Below are 18,913 nucleotides of genomic sequence, written 5' to 3'. Positions count from 1 at the left end.
TAAACAAATTGAAGATGAAAATCTAATAGATTGGTTTAGAATTTAGATACTTAAATATAATATATACTCTTTATAATATTGAAGATGAAAATCTTACATTTTGAGCTACAAAACAGTTGAACTTGCGAATATTATTTTCATACTAACGATTAATTTAGCACTGTGTTTCTTAAAAACTTAAAAAAAAATTACATGCTTAGTTTTTTACGAAGTTAATCGATTAGGTTCATTATTTTTATCCTTCTTTGCAAAACGATCCATCACACTTGATGTCCAAAAACATACTTAAGTGGGTGATAGAGGGGCAAGTACACGGACACTTGTAGTTGAACGACCTATTTCGCCTATTTTTAATATTGAAAGTACGCGTTTTTAAAGTAACACACAGGCGAAATAGGTCGTCGAGCCACTTAATATATTATTTATAAATATATTTTAGTATGTATCGTTATGAATAGAGCAAGTTTTAGTTCCAAAGTGTGTCACCTAAAAAAAGCGTATTTACAATATTAAACACAGGCGAAATAGGTCGTCGAGCCACAAGTACTAGTGCTTACTCGCACGTCTATCACCCACTTTACAACTAAAACTAGCTCTATTCATAACGTACGGTACATTAAAACATTATTTTACGAATATAGAAATTTCACCTTTAATAAAAAATGGACTATGTCATATAATCTTATGATGAGAATGTGGGCTTTTTTATAATGCACCTCAATATGCCTGCAAATAATAAAAATGTTATATTGCACCTCATTGTGCACGCTGTGCGTGCATGCAGAAAATTAATTGTCGCGCACAAAGATTGCTTCTAGCTATAAAACTGAACAATATCCAAACAAAGGACTAGGTAGAAATAAAGTGGTTAGTTTCAAAAGTGCAGTAGAAAACTTGCTGGTCGTGCAACAGTGGGCAATTTGCTCAGTGCACTGCTAAACTAGTTAGCCTTTATTCCAGTTCGTTTAGAAACTATATTAAAGTGCCAGTTCACTTTCTATGATATTTGAAATCTTCGCTGATCAGAAAATAACATGTCTTTTGTTGGCACTTCGTTGTTATATTCCACGATGTTTCAATACCGTACTAGAAGAGATTATGGTTGGATTAACATAATAATTTTTTCACGGTACATTTATACTTAGGGATTGGCAAAGTATCTCTAGTAATTCTTGTGTGTTGTGTCATAAGTTAAAATAAATCATCATCATGATTGAAAAATAAACCTTCCTAATCGACTTTTTTAAAGTTACATTGTAATAATCATGTTCCTTATTACAAAACAAGCTTCTTATAGCAGATTCGCTCACGTTTCCCTGTAATAAAAAAGTATCATATCACCCAAGTCCGCATATATAAATCAGTTCAGTATGTTCTGCGTGATTGACGAACAAACATCCAAATATACAAATCTTCACATTCATAATATTAGTGTGGAATATAAATATCACAGCGAATTCGATTTTCAACCCTATTCATAATGTACTTAAGTAAAGAAATCATTAAAAAAGACACAATCTATTACCAATCTAGTCCTTTCATAATAAAACCTATTCACTATAATTTCTCCAATCCCATTCATTATACTAATCGTGTTTATCCTCGCAGCTGTCGGTAATTTCAGGCTTTATTGAACTTATCAGTAGTCTGAAAGTCTACGTGTTTGTAATCAAACCTCTTTAGTACTAGAATACGGGTATTGTACGTGATTCGTTTAACTTCGATTGGTTTAAAACTTTTCATTTCAAAACTGAATGCTATTTGATTGCAGTTTTATGTTAATTGAATAACGTTCAAATTTGTTTGGTATATGTACTCGATTTTATGAAGGTTGGAGAACGTTTTATTTATTTATTTAAAAATACACCAACGACTTATTGACTACGTTTCACACGTTATATTTTTCACCAATTTGCTGTGAATTTGTCACTTATGGCTGTATACAGCACTTCATACTCCACGTTTAGGATTAATACAATAGGAATTGATTGAATAAAGACATATTCAGGTTATCAAACGATAAATGAGTATACTACAGTTTTATGAACTCACATCCAAGGTATTACAGGGTTAATAATACACGAACCAAAAAAACGCCAAAACAACATTTTAATTTTAAAACGTGAAATTTCGTTAGCCGAACCAATAATTGGTTCTATCAACGGAAACAACGAAAAAACAAACATTCGTACCCTCGTCAATGTCCAAATGATACCTACTTTTAATTTGCCAGTCCGTTAAATTCGCGATGTCACGAGAATTGTGGGAGGAGAGGGGGGTACCGGCTCAATCCCAATTTGTGACTCCTGAACAAAGTGAAAATTTAATGGAAAGCATTTGGCTGTTTTGTTATTTGATTATCAAGGTACGATTTTCTGAATCGTGAGCGGCCGGACTGGCTTACAAGCATAAGGAAGGTGTGAAAAGGGCCCGAAGCTGTGCAAAGGCTTCGGAAGTGGGCGAGAATAAAGGGACAAAAATAGAATGTTATACTGAAATTAGAATTTACCAATGTATTATTCGCAAGTGACTTGGCGTCAAGACGAGCTTATATTGGCTTGGCATCGCAGGGACATGTACCTACATTATTTAATTTTATTCTTTTGTCATATTTTCAATCTTAATTATAGCTCAATTATATATGAACGGGAAGTATTTTTTTATGATACCTACTGATTTTTTTTTGTTGCTCTTTGAAGTGTCATTGGACTATTGATTATGAAGAGTGATTATGAAGGGAGGGGGGGAGAAAAATGGGGCGGTTATTATTAGATTTGTTTTGTAAATTACAAATAAGTGGAATACAATGAAGTATGGTTTACTCAATAATATGACGAGAAAAGCAGGTCACTGTTCTAATTTATTGTAAGCACAAAGGCATAAATATTCTATATTATTATATACTTCTTCCATCCTTTTTGTCAAGTTCGAACACAAGGGTTTTAATCATATTGAAGTCTATGGAAAGAGCTACCAAGGGTATTAGACCGTAGTCGATAGAAACAGAAAGCCTATTTTGTATGTATACATTTCCTTTATATTTGATATCTCAGTCTTATTGAGTCATTTAATTTTGAGATTCTTGGTGCGGAAATAGAGATTTTGTTTTCCCAATGATTTTTAGTAAACTACGTTTAAAAAAATTTCAACGTTCTCTTTTTGAAGTCGGTTAATATACTTAAATCTGTTTCTAAGTGTAACAAACACTTCTGGAAGCCGCATCAAAATCGGTTCGCCCAACATGAAGTAATTGCGAACAAACATACATACATACATACATAAAGGTTAAACAGAGAACCTTTATCTTTTCTGAAATCGGTTAAAAACAGTACAGTAAAAGTAATAATGGAATGTAATTGGAGAAAAATAGTTGATTAATGGAAAATGTAAAAGCCAAATGGTAATAATTTCAAAAGTTTTTCTTGAAAACAACATTCAAATTACATTTCACAATATTGCCAGACGGAAATTACATTTTAAAAATAATCTGTAACAGACGCCGGCATGATTTTAAATAATTTCCAGGCAGCACAATGAACAAACAAAACATACATTTCGTTAACAAACGCCCTCGCAAAATGTAGCGAGATTTCAGACAAGAAACATTTTCCTTTTTGCCGCTCATTTTCAACATTTCCCCAACTGCACCCCTTTTGCCAAATTCATTAACTACAATTAAGATAAGAATGTTAATCAATTGTTTCGTTTCTCCTCTTGGCAGTTGTAAACAGAAAGAAATCAACAATTTTCCTTTTCCTTTTGGCCATTTATTATAACTCTGAAATTGGTAATGTATTTTAGTAGATGTCCAAGTGTCTGACACTCTGTCACCTGTCGCCTCCACTCGGAGTAGGAAGTGAGAATTATTTTGTTTTGTATTTTTATTTTAGTCTTACAATAAACGTACAACTCGAAGTATACGAGCTTATATAATATAATTATTCCTATATTCAGTAAAACGTAGTACCTAAGTAAATGAATTTATTCGTGCATAAAAAGTAAGTAAAATAAATTTAAGAGGCGAAGAATATTTACTGTCTATTGTTTTACTAATCTTATTTGGGTATATAATCAGTAAGAGTACAGTGATAATATTATTTTAATCTAAGTTTTTTCTTACAGACAAAGTAATTTGACGAAACCTATTACATTAAACCTTTGTTCCTTTCGAATCAGAAAACAAATCATCCACAAAAGTCACACGTATTCACAGTTTTGTCATTCCAACGAATTTACGGATTAAACGAGAACATTTCCATTCATTTGCCATGAAGAATCCCCGTCGTTATGAATCACGACCGACAAACAGGCGGATAGGACGACAAAATATATTTCACAACAAGAGACTGTAATGAGGCCGGTGCTTGTACTCTCATTTATATTGCGGAATGACAAAAAATAATATTTTACATCGCAGAATTAAATATACATGAACAAATAATGTGGAACGAAATATTACCGAGCTATTAATGACACACAACTCGCTCAAATTACGTATTGTACATTAATGATTGGTTTTGTACCAACATTGTGTTAATTATGATTTCTTAATGAAATTATTGTTTGTGTTGGAGTTAAAATGGCTTTTCTTTGTTACAGATAATGTTTGCGGACCACATTCGGATGCTTGAGGCAATATGAATGTCAGAAAGAGTTTGGATGTGAGGCTCATCGCCTTATGCACTACCTGCCTCCTGCTGCCCGCCATCGCCTGCCCCTCACAATGTATATGCAAGTGGAAGAACGGTAAAAGATACGTCGAGTGCTCAGAAAAAGATCTCAAAACAATCCCAAACTCACTTGACCCAGAAACACAAGTATTAGACTTCACAGGAAACGACCTGCAAGTTTTACAAAAAGAGACCTTCCACAAATTAAACTTGCTCAATCTTCAAAAAATCTACCTACCAAGATGTAGGTTGCAAAAGATCGATAACCACGCGTTCAAAGGTCTCGCGAACCTCGTTGAGTTGGATCTCTCCAACAATTACTTGACAGTCATACCGTCGACCAACTTTGTTTTCTTCCCGTCACTAATGAGGCTCTCGCTCAGCAACAACCCAATAACGAGCATAAAAACTCACTGCTTCCAACATTTATCGTATTTGAATACTTTGGAAATGAGCGATTGCAAAATAGAGACAATAGAGAGAGAGGCTTTTTCCGGACTCAACCACCTGGAGTGGCTGCGACTGAACGGCAACCGACTATCAAATATTCAAGGTGAAAATTTATTCCCCGATACGCTGCGAGGGATCAACTTGCAAAATAATAATTGGAATTGTGATTGCCATCTCAGGGATTTACATAGTTGGTTGTTGAATTTCAATATGCCGCACGCCGTTGAACCAATTTGCTCCCTCCCTGAACGTTTGAGGAAACGGACGATCGCGAGCGTCGTGGAAAACGAGTTGGCATGCTTACCAAAAATGAGCCCTACGTCCGTGTTCTTAGAGACTAACGTCGGTAACAATATAACCCTCGAGTGCTTAGTGAAAGCGATACCCGAAGCGAAAATAACGTGGTTATATCAGGGCCAGATCATTCATAATTATTCGAGCATGTTACCGGACGTTCGCGATCTGTATTATGTGGAGAACGGCGTCACGGATAAAAAGAGTGAATTGTACATATTCAACATTGGGAACGACGGGAACGGCACGTACTCGTGCATCGCAGAGAACCCCGCAGGCAGGTCGCGAGCCAACTACACAATACGAATACTCGTGAAAGAGGAGCCCGTTGTGATAGTGGTCACGTTCCCGCAGAGACACCTCGTAGTCATAGTCACAGTAGTGTTTCTTATTATCATCCTACTTATAGCCATTATCGCAGTAGTGCTATTGAAGTTTAAAACAGACACCCGGAGTCGCAAGAAAAAAGAAAGTGGCAAGGATGTAGCACTATGTAATCAAATCCTGCCTTCGAACCGCGGGAACGGGATGCCTAAAAATAATGGCAGCGTCATTGTTAACGCACACTCCCATCACGCGCTGCACTATACGGTACAAACAAACCGTGATTACGACTCAACCGACGTGTATCAAAGCAATAACATGAAAGGCTTTGTCGACAGGAACCCCGACCTAATTAGCGACGCGGAAACTGTAGCTAACAATGCGCAAAACGAGAACACAGTGTTATCAGTATACAAAGCGCAAACCGCGGGCGGGGACGGCTTCCAAGAGGAAACCGCATTCACCGCGCCGACAATACCCCGGCAGGTCACGTGGCAGGATCAACAGACCATCAACATGCCGCAGAACACGATCAACAACATGTACCAGCACTCGGCGGATGTCCATCTGAATCCAGGATGCTTCCTCGATAACGAAGGCTACCCGTACGACTACGGCCTGCCCAAACATCCCTGTCGACCGCCAATAATGTCCAACTACTCAGTAGTCGGTCCGTTTTATCAGACGCTGCCACATAATCGACCGAAGGGTCAGAAGCTTGTTTGTAAATTCGCAAAAGATACAGAGTTTAACGCGCCTACGCCACCCGCTTGTCCCAATTTCGAGTTGCCGTTTGGGCCCGGAAATGTGCGGCGTACTTTAGAAGGCTACCCCGTACCGAGAAACAGGCAGATCGCGTTTGTCGGCAACGGTACGGTGTATTACAACGAGGAGTTCGTGCCTTCTCCGCCAGAGGGCTACAAGACGGAACCAGTGCAGTGTTGTGCGCCGGCCGAGGCGTGTAGTTCGTGGGTGAACCCGAAGGGTACGTGTGCAGTGATGGTGCCGATGAGTGTGGCGGAGGGGCCGGGTCGGTGCTACCAGGTGGAGACCCGGTGCGTGGACACACAGACCACGGACGCTCGGATGCCCGGCGAGGGCACCGAGAGTGTGCTCAAACCTTTACCGCAAGTGTCTAACGCGAAGTGTGCCGCTGACATATGTTCGGAAAGCCCCGATGAGGGTTACGTCGGTGACGCTAACGATATCTGACGACGACGCCAGACCGATAACGCTTAAACAGGGCAATTTAGACGCTAACAAAGTGATAAAGCGACTGAGTATAAAGTAGTTTTGTAAATATATGAGCTCGCGGCGGCGGCGAATGAAGGCGGAACTCCATTACTTAGCGAACGATCCCGTTTGATCCCTGTTTTGCAATTTTGTATATTTTATAGAGTAAGTCCGTTTGAAGCCGCCTTTGTTCGACAGTCGCCGGTGAATGGTTAAACTAATATCATTACCAACATTTTAGTGGTTTTCAATTATGTGCAAGAAATAAGCCTGTATTTTGTATTACTAACGAAATGTCGATAGTTGTTTTCATTGTAATCTGTTATATTAGTTGGTGAATTTGTATTAAAACAACAATGATTTCTGCCATCCATTCGTGTGTATTCTATTTCGTAACATTTTGTAACACAACATTCCATGCTTGCATATTTGTTGTTATAAATTCCATGAAAACAACACAAGCGAATACATTTGGCAATAATTCAAATTGTAAACTCGTGTAATTGGTGAGAAGAGAACGTAACGTAACATTTGGGAAAACAAGTCATTTTAAATTAAATCAAAACAAAGTATACTAGACAAAATGTTACTTAAAACAAGTTGTATTTTTACTCAATCTTATGATAATTTATATAACCAATCTCCGAATTGTTATAGACATGTAAACGTTACATTATTAACAGACCTAACATCATTATAATAAAAAGCATAATGTAACAACAATTTATGTCTAGTGCATAATTTGTTGGCACATTTAGAAAATTTCTTTGCATAGAAACTGTATCAAATATTTTAGTAATTTGAAGAAAATTTCATGTTTTTTGACTTACCTTGGTTTAGTATGTAATGTATAATGTAAATACGGTGTAAATATTAGTAACGACTTACTTTCTGTAAAGGATTACATAAGTAGCTGATGTTAAGTATTAAATTGATATCAGGGTATCCCCTAACAATAGATGTGGTGTTTCGATGACTTTTGTTTTATAAAACTCTTTGTTTTATTATATAGTATTCGTTTATTATGTAGCGGCTTTGCCCGCGTTCCTGTGGGATAAAAGTCTCTATCTATCTATCACCCAAGTCAACTCATACCCTGTCTGTATACCAGATTGCGATATGACAAACATAAGTAGTTAAATTATAATATATCTCAATTTTGGGAGACCAAATTATCTGCGAAAATTAATAGCCGATCTTAATTCAAAATTTCAAATTTTTTTATAGAAACAAATGTCGAATTTTGGGTTGAAATCGGTTAGTAACTTAAGCCACAATGGTTGGTTTAAGTTTTTTAATGTATTTATCTATTTTACTTGATAATTCCATCAAAAATGAGTCGGCATGTCGAAATAGGTCGGCATTTTGGTGGAAATTTCATCTTTACTTAAATCAAATTCCAAAGTTCATTTGAATAAACAAACAGTTTTGAAAACAAAAAATACTTAAAACCAAAATATTTTCGCCGACAAACAATTGCCGGTAAGACTAGAAACAGTTTCATAGTCTTTATAGAGCAAACAAAGCCATTTCAATTTCCCGTGTAGACAAGAACAGGTCAATCGAAAACTAGGCGCCGCCCGATACAATTGTAGCAAACCAAAAACTAACCGATACAATTGTATTAAAAACATTTGCGTTGTCTATCTACGTACGCTTTGTCTAACTGAAGAGAGTATTCAATTAGAATTTGGATAGGAGCTTAGTACAGTTCTTTGAGAAATTAGAGAGTTGTTAAAAAATTTATGCTGTGATGATTGTTAGGAATGATCTTAGGACTTTTTATTGAACAAAATTGTCTGGCGATCGAAGAAAGTATTGAGATAAGTTTCTGAAAATTTCACGGTAGTATGGAGTCTGGAATTCTGTCCGGTGTGTATCAAAACACTCATTCTTTATTTTGTGAGACTCATAATACAACTTCTATAAAGTACCTAAGTACGTGTTAAGTTCATTATATATCTGTACATCTGCCTACCCCTTCTGGGAAAAATGAGACGTCACATTATATTTTCAAACAATCTCTTTCAACTCTTTGAATGTAATCGATTTTAACGCTACATTATTTGAATATGGAAAGTGCGTCAAAATCGCTTAAACAACATAATTTGTTTACGTGCTACGTGTAATGTGGAACGAGTCAATTTCAATATATATTATGTATTATGATAATGTAAGATGTAAGCTGGCGTAATGACTCATTTCAATATTGTTAGTTTAATGGTAAACGGTTTTGCCGTAGGTACGACATACATACGAGTATATTAATCACGTATAAGTGATTATTAAGTGATCATAATACTAAATATTTTCCACACTAATGATGATCGAATATCAAACCGATTAATATAATTTTTCATCCTAATTCTTAACAGCTAAAAATTCATTGGCCCATGTTTCACCCAAAATTAATGCAAACCTGAAATCGAACCAAAACCTCGTACTCAACAGTCCCTTCAGTAACCGCATCCCAAAACTTTATCATCTTTCTAAAAACGAAATAATACAAAAAGGAGACCCAACAGTACAATCGGCTCTTAAATCGTGCGCCTCAAACAAAAGGCATTCCCAACACAACCCGCCCAGAAATTAACGATATTTATGACAACGTAAACTTCTACCCATAACCTTGAGTAATTATACGGGGTTTGGATGTTAGCCAAACTCATTAATAATACTCCTAACTATTAAAGAGACACTTTAACTTAATTTATTCATTAATTAATAGAGTAACAACCTTAATTACTGGATCATAAGTTTGATATTTATTTGGCATATAATCTGAGAGTTTGGTCGAGTATAACTGGAAGTTTGTTGAAGGAAATGTTATCGGGGTGCTTGATGAAGGAATGTGTATAGGAATAGAGAATTAGAATCATCTTAGGTTTCCTCAAAATCATTTTAGCTCAAAACATTGGTGCGGGCTTTTTGTTCTCAAATACTTCATTATCCCAGGTTATAAACAATGACGGCTCCTCACAAAATAATTCAAATCCCCGCAATATTTTTTAAATCCCACAAACGCCATTAAGAAAAAAGCATCAAAAAGAGAAATCCGCGACAAATCCATAACTAAATGGGTTTTTAAGGGGACATTTTCACATTTTCTCAAGGAAAAAGTGACAGGTGAGTGAGAAATTAAGTTAGAAAAGTTACATCAGGATAAATGAGGAGCGGCTCAGTCTAATGGCCAATGATTATTGTAACTGTGAGGCCACGGTTCAAAGTTTCAGAGATAACTGGGACTCTATTACTCAACGTCGGATCTCGTTATGTGACGCTAAAGACTTTTACGAACATAATTGCTTCTTTTGATGGCAGCATCAGAAGTGATTAGCATTGATTCAAATTTTCAACGACTCCATTAAAACATTTTAAGCGTCATCGAGTTTAGTATGTTTTCTGTTAGTTGTAATTGCGAATGATTTTGCTGATAATGTTGATATTGTTTTTTTAATATTATTCTATACAATCAAGTTTTAAATGGAATAGTAAGATATATAAGAGAATAGAATAAACAAACGAAACTCGACATCCCATTTTTGTTTCCTGAATACATAATGATATTATGTTTTGTATTTACTCGAACTTATTGACGATTATTAACAATAAATCAAACAGACAGCGTGTAATTATTTACACTAAAATGCTACAATTCGACTTACTGCCGTACTCACAGTCTTCTAATGGATACTTGACCCAATCCTTAGCAATTGTTTTTAGAAGAAAATCGTTACTAAGGAGTAGTTTAAGTAATCATTAAATGTCTTTGAGTGTGGCAGTTAGTCACATATAGCCTAAAAGCTATTTTATTAATAAACTCGCCCCAAACGACATATTTTTCTGACAACCCTTAAAAATCCCGGCGTTCTGGCAAAAGCAATTAAGTCTATAAAATGCTAACAGTATTTTATCGGCTAACAAAGGAAAATAAGCACGAAGCAACGAGATAGTCTAGGCTTAAACCTAGACTAAAGCCGGAAGCCGTAGTCTCATTAAACTGTGTCTGGTTTTATCAGGATTTCAGACCATCATTGTGAAGTTTTGCTTTTCTTGCTCCGTTGAAGAGAATTGGAGGATGTATTCTGAAATGGTTTTGCAGATTTTTTAAAATGTGTTCTCGTAATAACTGGTTCTAATATACAAGAAATGGTTTTTGTTAGACACGATGATTTAAGTTAAATTTTAACACGTTATTATGGTAAAGGGTTTATGTAATAATATTCAAAAGTTAGCAATTTGATCAACATTAAAATATGTATGTTTGTAATTCTAATTATGTTCTTGTTTTTGTGTGATTGAATACTTGTTATGTATTTTTTAAGTTTTACATAAAACTGTATATAAGGTAAACTATAAAATCAATTATTATTTGAATATAAAACAAAGTCAAAGAAACACCAGGATAGGGAAATAATATAACTGTAAATGTAACTATCTTTTGTAAGAGAACTAATTGTAATTGTAAACTTCATTTTTTTAATTGAGGTAAGTGATAGCAATAAATAAGTCTATGCAGTCTATCTTTATGTAATACATACATTTAATTCATAAGTTGGATTTAATGAAAACCTGTGAGTTGTGGTGATTTATTCATTTTATTATGTACTTGTATAAGGTGTTTATTTAGTTGATCAGGTTAACATTAAAAATGAAATAAACATTAAAATTAAACTATTTAGGTGACATGAAAACTAATGACATGTAATTGATTACCTATGAAATTGATATTTGTTTTAAAATAATCATAATATTATGCGGATGTTCAGAAGTTATATCTAATGAATTACCAACGAAACAAAATTAAATTGAAATATGTAAAATAAAAAAATGATTTTAAGAAATCATTTATTTTACCTGCACAGTATGTGATTTGTTATTTATTATTTTCATTAAACTATTTATTGAACGTACAGAACGAAATTTTGGAATGTAATTAATTTGTTAATTATTGGAATAAATACATAATTAAGGTTTAATACATTTACTACGTATGAATGGTCTATTTAAAAATATTTTGTATTGTAGTAAATTCGTTGGACCATGTTTTTATTAAAATGTATACGAGTAATAAAACATTTTACACTTGGTTAAATTCTATCAAAGATTCGATACATTATGAGTTCGAGTCATTTATTCTAGAATATACAATGTAAAAAATAATGATACTGAGCCTAAATGTCCTGGCACAAATCATCGATAAACTATTGAAGCACAAAACGCGGTCTAAATTATTATATTTTGCTCAAGAGAAAAAACGAGAACGGCCAATCAAAATTATGCTTTAAATACTTTACCTCTAAGTTTCGTTTCGTTTTGATTGTTTACATACATTTTACGCTTTACTTTGTAAGAAATCTTATTGAATGGCCAATCAAAATTACACTTTAAAGACTTACATTTATAGTTTAGTTTTGAATAAAATAAACACCACAACTCACAAAGTTCTAGAACTTTCCACATTATGTATAAACCCAGGTTGGAACCTACAGACTGGATAGCTCACGAGTTGACTAGCACAAACGATATCACAATGTTACTCTTTAGTGGAAACAAATTGTAGATGTGCATGACATTGGAATAAAAGTGTATTTTTAGCTTCGTTCTTTTATTTTATAATACATTCTTTGAAATTGTAATTTTAGTAAGCTTCATCATAAACAGCCCTTAAGTGCCTACTGCTGTGCAATGGCCCCATGCGAAGAAGGAATGAGTATTAATCACCACGCTTGATCAAAGCGAATTGGCGATTTCAATTTCGTATGAATAAAAATTCTAAGTCCAGGTTTCTTCAGAAAACATTTCTTTACCGTATGTCAGTGTATACTGATTCAACTTATTTAATATCAAAAGAGTAGTAGTGCCAAAAATATCTCGTCTTATAAATTGAACCGAGATAACCAATACCTCATTCTCCTTTGAAGTGACGTTGATCGTGGTCGAGAGAACTTTAATCTATCTCTGATAAATACAGACGTCAAAAATATTAAATCGTCCTTTTAACTTACTCTGACCAATACACCTACATAAGTATTTCGGTCAACAATTTCGGGTCCAACAGCTGAGAGGTCAAGCGAAACTTTGCCGGGCATTCACATTGCTGCCGACCCAAAAATGTCTTAAACGAAACGATTCATTTGTCACCGGTGAAAACGAGGAGAAAACAAAATCGCAGACAAAGTTACAAATTCTCAAATTCCAGACCTCTTTGCACGAGAGGCGTAAATGCCAATATTTGTGGCGGACCACCCACACGCCCGTCTTGCATGAGTGAGTAAATGCTCACTGGAGTTCGAAGTGCGTGGTACAGTCAACATCGAGGGTAAGTGATTATTGTGTAACCTTTCAAAAGTGTTGTATCAATGAAAAATGTTTGCTGCGAAGCTGAGGGTGAGGGCGGAGGTATCGAGAATCGTGCTGCTTGCTTGCAGGTAGTTAGATTTCTTTTGTAGGAAGGTACGTATTGTTTTTATCAGCTATAATTACGCTTTTGTTATCTAGAATGTAGCTTCTGCCACCAACGTTTTAAATTGTGATTTGTACATTCGAATGAAGTCTACATAAATTATATCAATGTAGAACAGTTTCCCAAACTAAAACCATTCAGATAGCTGCCCCCGTCACCTCTCACAATATCACAAGCAACTATAGATGCGAGCATTTTCATTTCTGCTATCAAAGAAATTCTATTCCCGATCCCAAAATGCCAATTTTGTCTCCTTGGAAACGGTAATATTCTAATAATGTTGGCAAGCAGAATTTTTACATAACGGAGAATCGAATAGGCGGAATTCGTGGGACCGTAAAAAGGTAAAACTGGATTAAGTATGTATGAGGCCATTAGTGTGCTGGCTCCGAGTTTTGGTGAGAACTTGCGAAAAATTACTGCTGTATAGTATTGTTGGTAGCTTTATAATATAGGGGCCAATGTCCCGGCTCTTTAGACCGCGGATTAAAGTGTCCGCTTCGTGGACTTACAGGTGTATCCATTAATGCGAAAATATTTGGTTACATTTTTATTTCTCGCGTGCTATAAAATCAGATTACTGTTTATTTAATGTACTTAAGCTTGTATTGAACGTTTCAACTAAGTATAACTTGGCAATATACGCAAAAAAGTCTTATACATATCTACGTATCTTTTTATTTTTAAAAGCAAACTTTAGCTCTCTTGTTTAAGGTAGCGTTTACATTAACAAGCCAATAATTGACAGTAAATTCGATATTTTATCAATCTTAATCTGTTTTCGTCTCATGAAAACATTAATCACAAGACAACGATAACTCTGGTGTTGTGGGTGTCCATGGGCGGCGTTGATCGCTTACCATCAGGTGACCCGTCTGTGCGTTTGCCCTCTATTCCACAAAAAAAACAACAACCTTCTTTGTAAAACGCAACAAAGAAAAAAAAGAATATAATGAATAATTACCATTAGTACGATCGTTAAGTAGTCGTTTAAATATTAAAATAATTAAAGGTCTAATGAAGATCTTTTACTTAAAAATTAATATGGACCAGCGAACACGGGCTAGAATTCCTCGGGGGAATCTAAAAAGACGAATAATTTTCCATTTCGTTTTAAATTAGCAAATAATTTTAATATTCTAACATTCTTTAGTAAAAATAAAATTTGTTTAAACTTTCTTAAAATGAATTAAACACAGACTTAATACGCAGGTGGCATCATTACGCTTGTTACCTTTGAATGCGAGAAGGCAGATGAAATGTACGGAAATCTCTTCATATTTGATTTAATAACTTCATAGTTGATATAAAGAACTGAAGATCAAGCTTATTAGTATAAACCTGCATCAGCAGGTATCAGTCAAACAGTGGACCAATGGAGGCTTCTGGTGTCAGTTAGGTATGGTTATATCTGAATATATTTTAAACAAATTGTGCCCAATAAAATAACAGACACATTGTTAGGTGTACGTATAATTAGCATTAGGTTAAAATTTATAAGGTACCTAAAAGGATTCATTTAATATATAAGTATGATAAAAAAGAATTTGGCAGAAGTTCAAATCGTGACCAATAACACAAAGGTTTAAGGATTACAATCCTATATATCTTTTTTTACGAGAACCAGAAAAAAATATGAAATCGATCCCCGATAGCGCGGAGGGTTGTAATGTGAACTACGGCCGCAGGTGGCCTTGGGTACTATTCTGATAAATGTCAATGGAGAATTTACGATTGAAGTCGAGTCGAATGAAACTTCGCACACGCGTTCGGCTTATTTCGGCTTTATTCGGTAAGCCGACGACTGGAACCGACTTGTGGCGTGCTTTGAGCCAGATTTGCGAGGTATTTGGAATTGATTGGTTGCAGGATTGAGGGTTCCAAGTATTTGTTACTGCGGTGCCACGAGATTGATGGCACCAGCCTGGAACGGGACCTGACCTCTAACCTTATTATAGCCCTTTACGTAGACATTTCCAAAATATTACAAAAGTTTTTCAACTCCCAGTATAAATTGAATATTTGAACATTTTATAGGTTATATTATAAAACGTCTGCAAAGAAAATGCTTATCTTGCGTGTCTACGAACAAAAAGTTACGACTCAACATAACAAAACAGTTGAACAACTTTTTGCGGTTCTCTAGTTTAACAAAAGATGAAAAAACCTCAATAAAACTTGATATATCCCTAAAGAAATCCTTGTAATACGAAAAACTTAAGCGACGAATAAATCTTTCTTACGTATTCGGACAGATAGGCGTAACTTGTCCCTATCGCGGACAAATCTAAATAATGCAATACAGAAAAAGAGCCTCTATACTATTGTTTTAGTATAATACAATGATTCCGGTTCGAACATGAAACGATAGTAACTTACCGGAATAGTGCCCCACTACCTACCGTGAAATTCAGCAAAAAATCATATTAGTTACTTGTTAGAATGATTGCGTCGTACGCCTACTTATTTTATTTCGGTTCAAAAACTTTGTTTTGAGTGCTTTATGAAAGTAAATGAGAATAACAAGCGGTAACGGGCTGAAAGGGCGGTGGGTAATGAAAATATCAGAGAAAAAAAACAAGTGTCATTAACGTACAAGTTTTTATCTCGGAGAAAAGTTTGTGACAAATTAAGAAAGAAGTCGGTGGCTCGAGTTTGGGGGCTAATGGAAAATACGTTTTGCTTTGAGATAAAAAGTTTACAAGCGCAAGTTCCGTTGGACGTGCGCCGTTTCGACAGAAAGCATTGGACTCGAACGATTTATAGAGTACGAACCGAATCGTACATTTGTAGCTAAGTTTTGAGAGTTCAATAACTTCGGAGCATTGGGGAGGTCTCGGAAATGTTGGTCGTTGGAGTCGTTGGCTCGTTTAGTACAGGTCTGTAATGTTTTGTGACATTCACTATGATAATGTCAGACGTTACATAACTTGGAACGCATTGCGGTCTTGTCTTAGTTCCCGAACTCGAAGACTTTACATAATCCAGCACGACCGTACCTTGTAGTGATCTACATATTTCGAGAGCTGTAGACTATTACCTAAGAATTATAATATTTTGTAAAAAGTCCCACGAGTCATTTGTAATTCAGATCAAGTAACCAAAAAGTATCAAACAGTAGGTTGGGACTGTAATTGCGCACGGCTTCATGAAATAACAATTCCAGTGTTATCTTAGGTTCTACACAAATTAGGTTCAGGTCACCTAAGTCTGAGATTGAAATGCCACCGTTTGTTTGGATATAATATAAAGATCTAGCTTAGAAAAACGTATTCTCATATATTAGCAGAGATTTGGCTAGTCCTAAGAATAAGTTCTAATTGTCTAATGTGCTTGTAATTGACCAGCAACCGCTCACTTCAAACCGGAAAGTATCATTTAATTTTGGCCGAGGAAGCCAGTTAGTTGGCGGTTCTCCTCTACTTTGAAAGTTCTTCTACATAATATAAGATTTTTTTTTTCTAGTTCTTATAAGAAGTATAAGGTATATGATAGCTTTTTCATCTAAGGTCACACAAATTTCTAAGGTATATAAATTTAATGGCTATAGGCATGTAAATTTAATGTTATAAATGTGAAAGTTTGTTTGTCTGGATATTTGAATGTTTGTCCGTCAATCACGCTGCAACCACTGAACGGATTGAAACCGCTGGCAGAAGCTGGTATGTTTCCACATACATATCATAGTAAACTGAATTATTTACCATAACTAACATTTCAAAATTGAGACTAAGAATGCCTTATAGAATGGAATATACACAACAAGACAGCCTTATTTCACCTTAATCTCATACAAACAGAAACTTCATGATACGTCCAATTGTTCCTACAATAGTTTGAACAAGTTGTATAAGTTCAAAGCGTTTGCAAGCTTGCATCAAATGCTCCATAAGTTGGCGTCTCATATGAGTTTACTGCGGAGATGAAGTTTCTATGATTTGATACTTGTTGACAACGCTTTGTTATGGAGTAAACTGTTTGTTGTTCGTCTATTATTTCTTTTGATTTAAACGTAAATATCATAATATGTACTGAAGGACATAGGCTATATAATATTTAAAAAAGGTGCATAAGACACTAATCCACGTTGACAAAGTCACAAGCACGTTACGCCTTTTATCCCCAAAGGGGTAGGCAGAGGTGCACAATAAGATACGTAATGCCGCTATACAATGTACACCCACTTTTTACCATTTGTGTACAATTCCCAGGTAACAAGCAAAATGGACTAGTATTAAAATAGCTTAGCTTAATGGTGTATACCGAACTCACATTGTACGCCTTGTACCAGCTATGATGCTGTGGCCACACTTGACAAGTGACAGATGACAGTCGTACATAGACGATCGGCGAACATTTACATGAGGACAAACGTGGATATATGCTTTCATGGTGATCAAAGAAATCAGCCTTTGGTGATATACAACGGACAATCTCAATAAGAGTATAAAACACCAATAATACTTTGCCTGACCCGGGAATCGAATCCAAGACTGACTCAATGGTCCCTGTTGCGACCACTCCATAAACAGTCATTAATAAAATATAGGCACAGAATACATTCATTTGCGAATAATTCCAAAAAATTCTGTGTCCTAATAAATCTCCTCGAGATCTTTTTAATTGATGCCTGTAAATAAATAACTCACATTAACATAAATTTAAAAATTAACGGCCGTACATTACAAGTCCCGTCGGGTCGCATTAGCTAGGTTATCAGCAGGGGTCTAACGTGGTCAGTAGTAATTCTTGTTAATGTCTTTATTGGCCATAATATACGGTCCACACTTTGAGACTATTAAAGGAATTGCTAAAGGATTCATTTTATTGCCCGCACCCCATTATAATCAGGCACGTAGCATTGTGTTAGGAAATTAGGAATAATATATTTTATTATTTTTGGAATATAAGGGATTGTTGTATTTATTGTTGTATAGATAAAAGTAAAGAAAAATCATTCAATTAGAATCTATACGCTATTTTAATTCTACGAATAAACACAAAATAATTCGTAGCACCACCGTAGCAGGCGTAGCAATGTTCGTAGCCGTCGTAGCATACACAAAGAACATAATATTGATTCGGCGAACCCTTCTACGTTTATCCAAATACTAAATCAAAACAATAGACGAATTTCCTAAACACTTTCATTGGAACATGACATTATGTAAGAAGAAAATCTTGAGCCCAAAATAGATACTAATATCCGATAAACTCTGCCTACGAAACTATAGTGGACCTTTAAAAATATTTCCTCATAAAAATACGTAACAATGTACTGTTCAATATCACCGATATCACATAAAAAGCGGCTCTTTTCCAACATGAACGGTCACACAAACCCTTTGCAGGACCTCTTAATTTGGCTGATATAAGGGCTCACATACGCATAATAAATTCGCTGTACGTGATTGTACCGAAGCGATCTATAATGCGACCAAATAGAAATGCTCTTATCGTTCTGTCACAAACGTAA

The 18,913-nt window shown here is 35.3% G+C and overlaps 1 protein-coding gene across 1 annotated transcript in view; it reads left to right on the top strand.

The window, feature by feature from the left end:
• The window catches only part of LOC118265483 (uncharacterized), a 65,782-nt gene extending 55,323 nt beyond the window's left edge, over nt 1–10,459 (top strand). Inside the window, exon 2 of the mRNA XM_035578378.2 lies at nt 4,600–10,459. Coding sequence (XP_035434271.2) covers nt 4,638–6,950 — 2,313 coding nt within the window. The 5' untranslated portion in view covers nt 4,600–4,637 and the 3' untranslated portion in view covers nt 6,951–10,459. The remainder of the gene's footprint in view (nt 1–4,599) is intronic.
• The last annotated feature ends 8,454 nt before the right edge of the window (nt 10,460–18,913 follow it).

This window comes from Spodoptera frugiperda, chromosome 28 (assembly GCF_023101765.2).
Source record: "Spodoptera frugiperda isolate SF20-4 chromosome 28, AGI-APGP_CSIRO_Sfru_2.0, whole genome shotgun sequence".
NCBI classification, from domain to species: domain Eukaryota; kingdom Metazoa; phylum Arthropoda; class Insecta; order Lepidoptera; family Noctuidae; genus Spodoptera; species Spodoptera frugiperda.
This window is presented reverse-complemented; position numbering and strand designations above follow the sequence as displayed.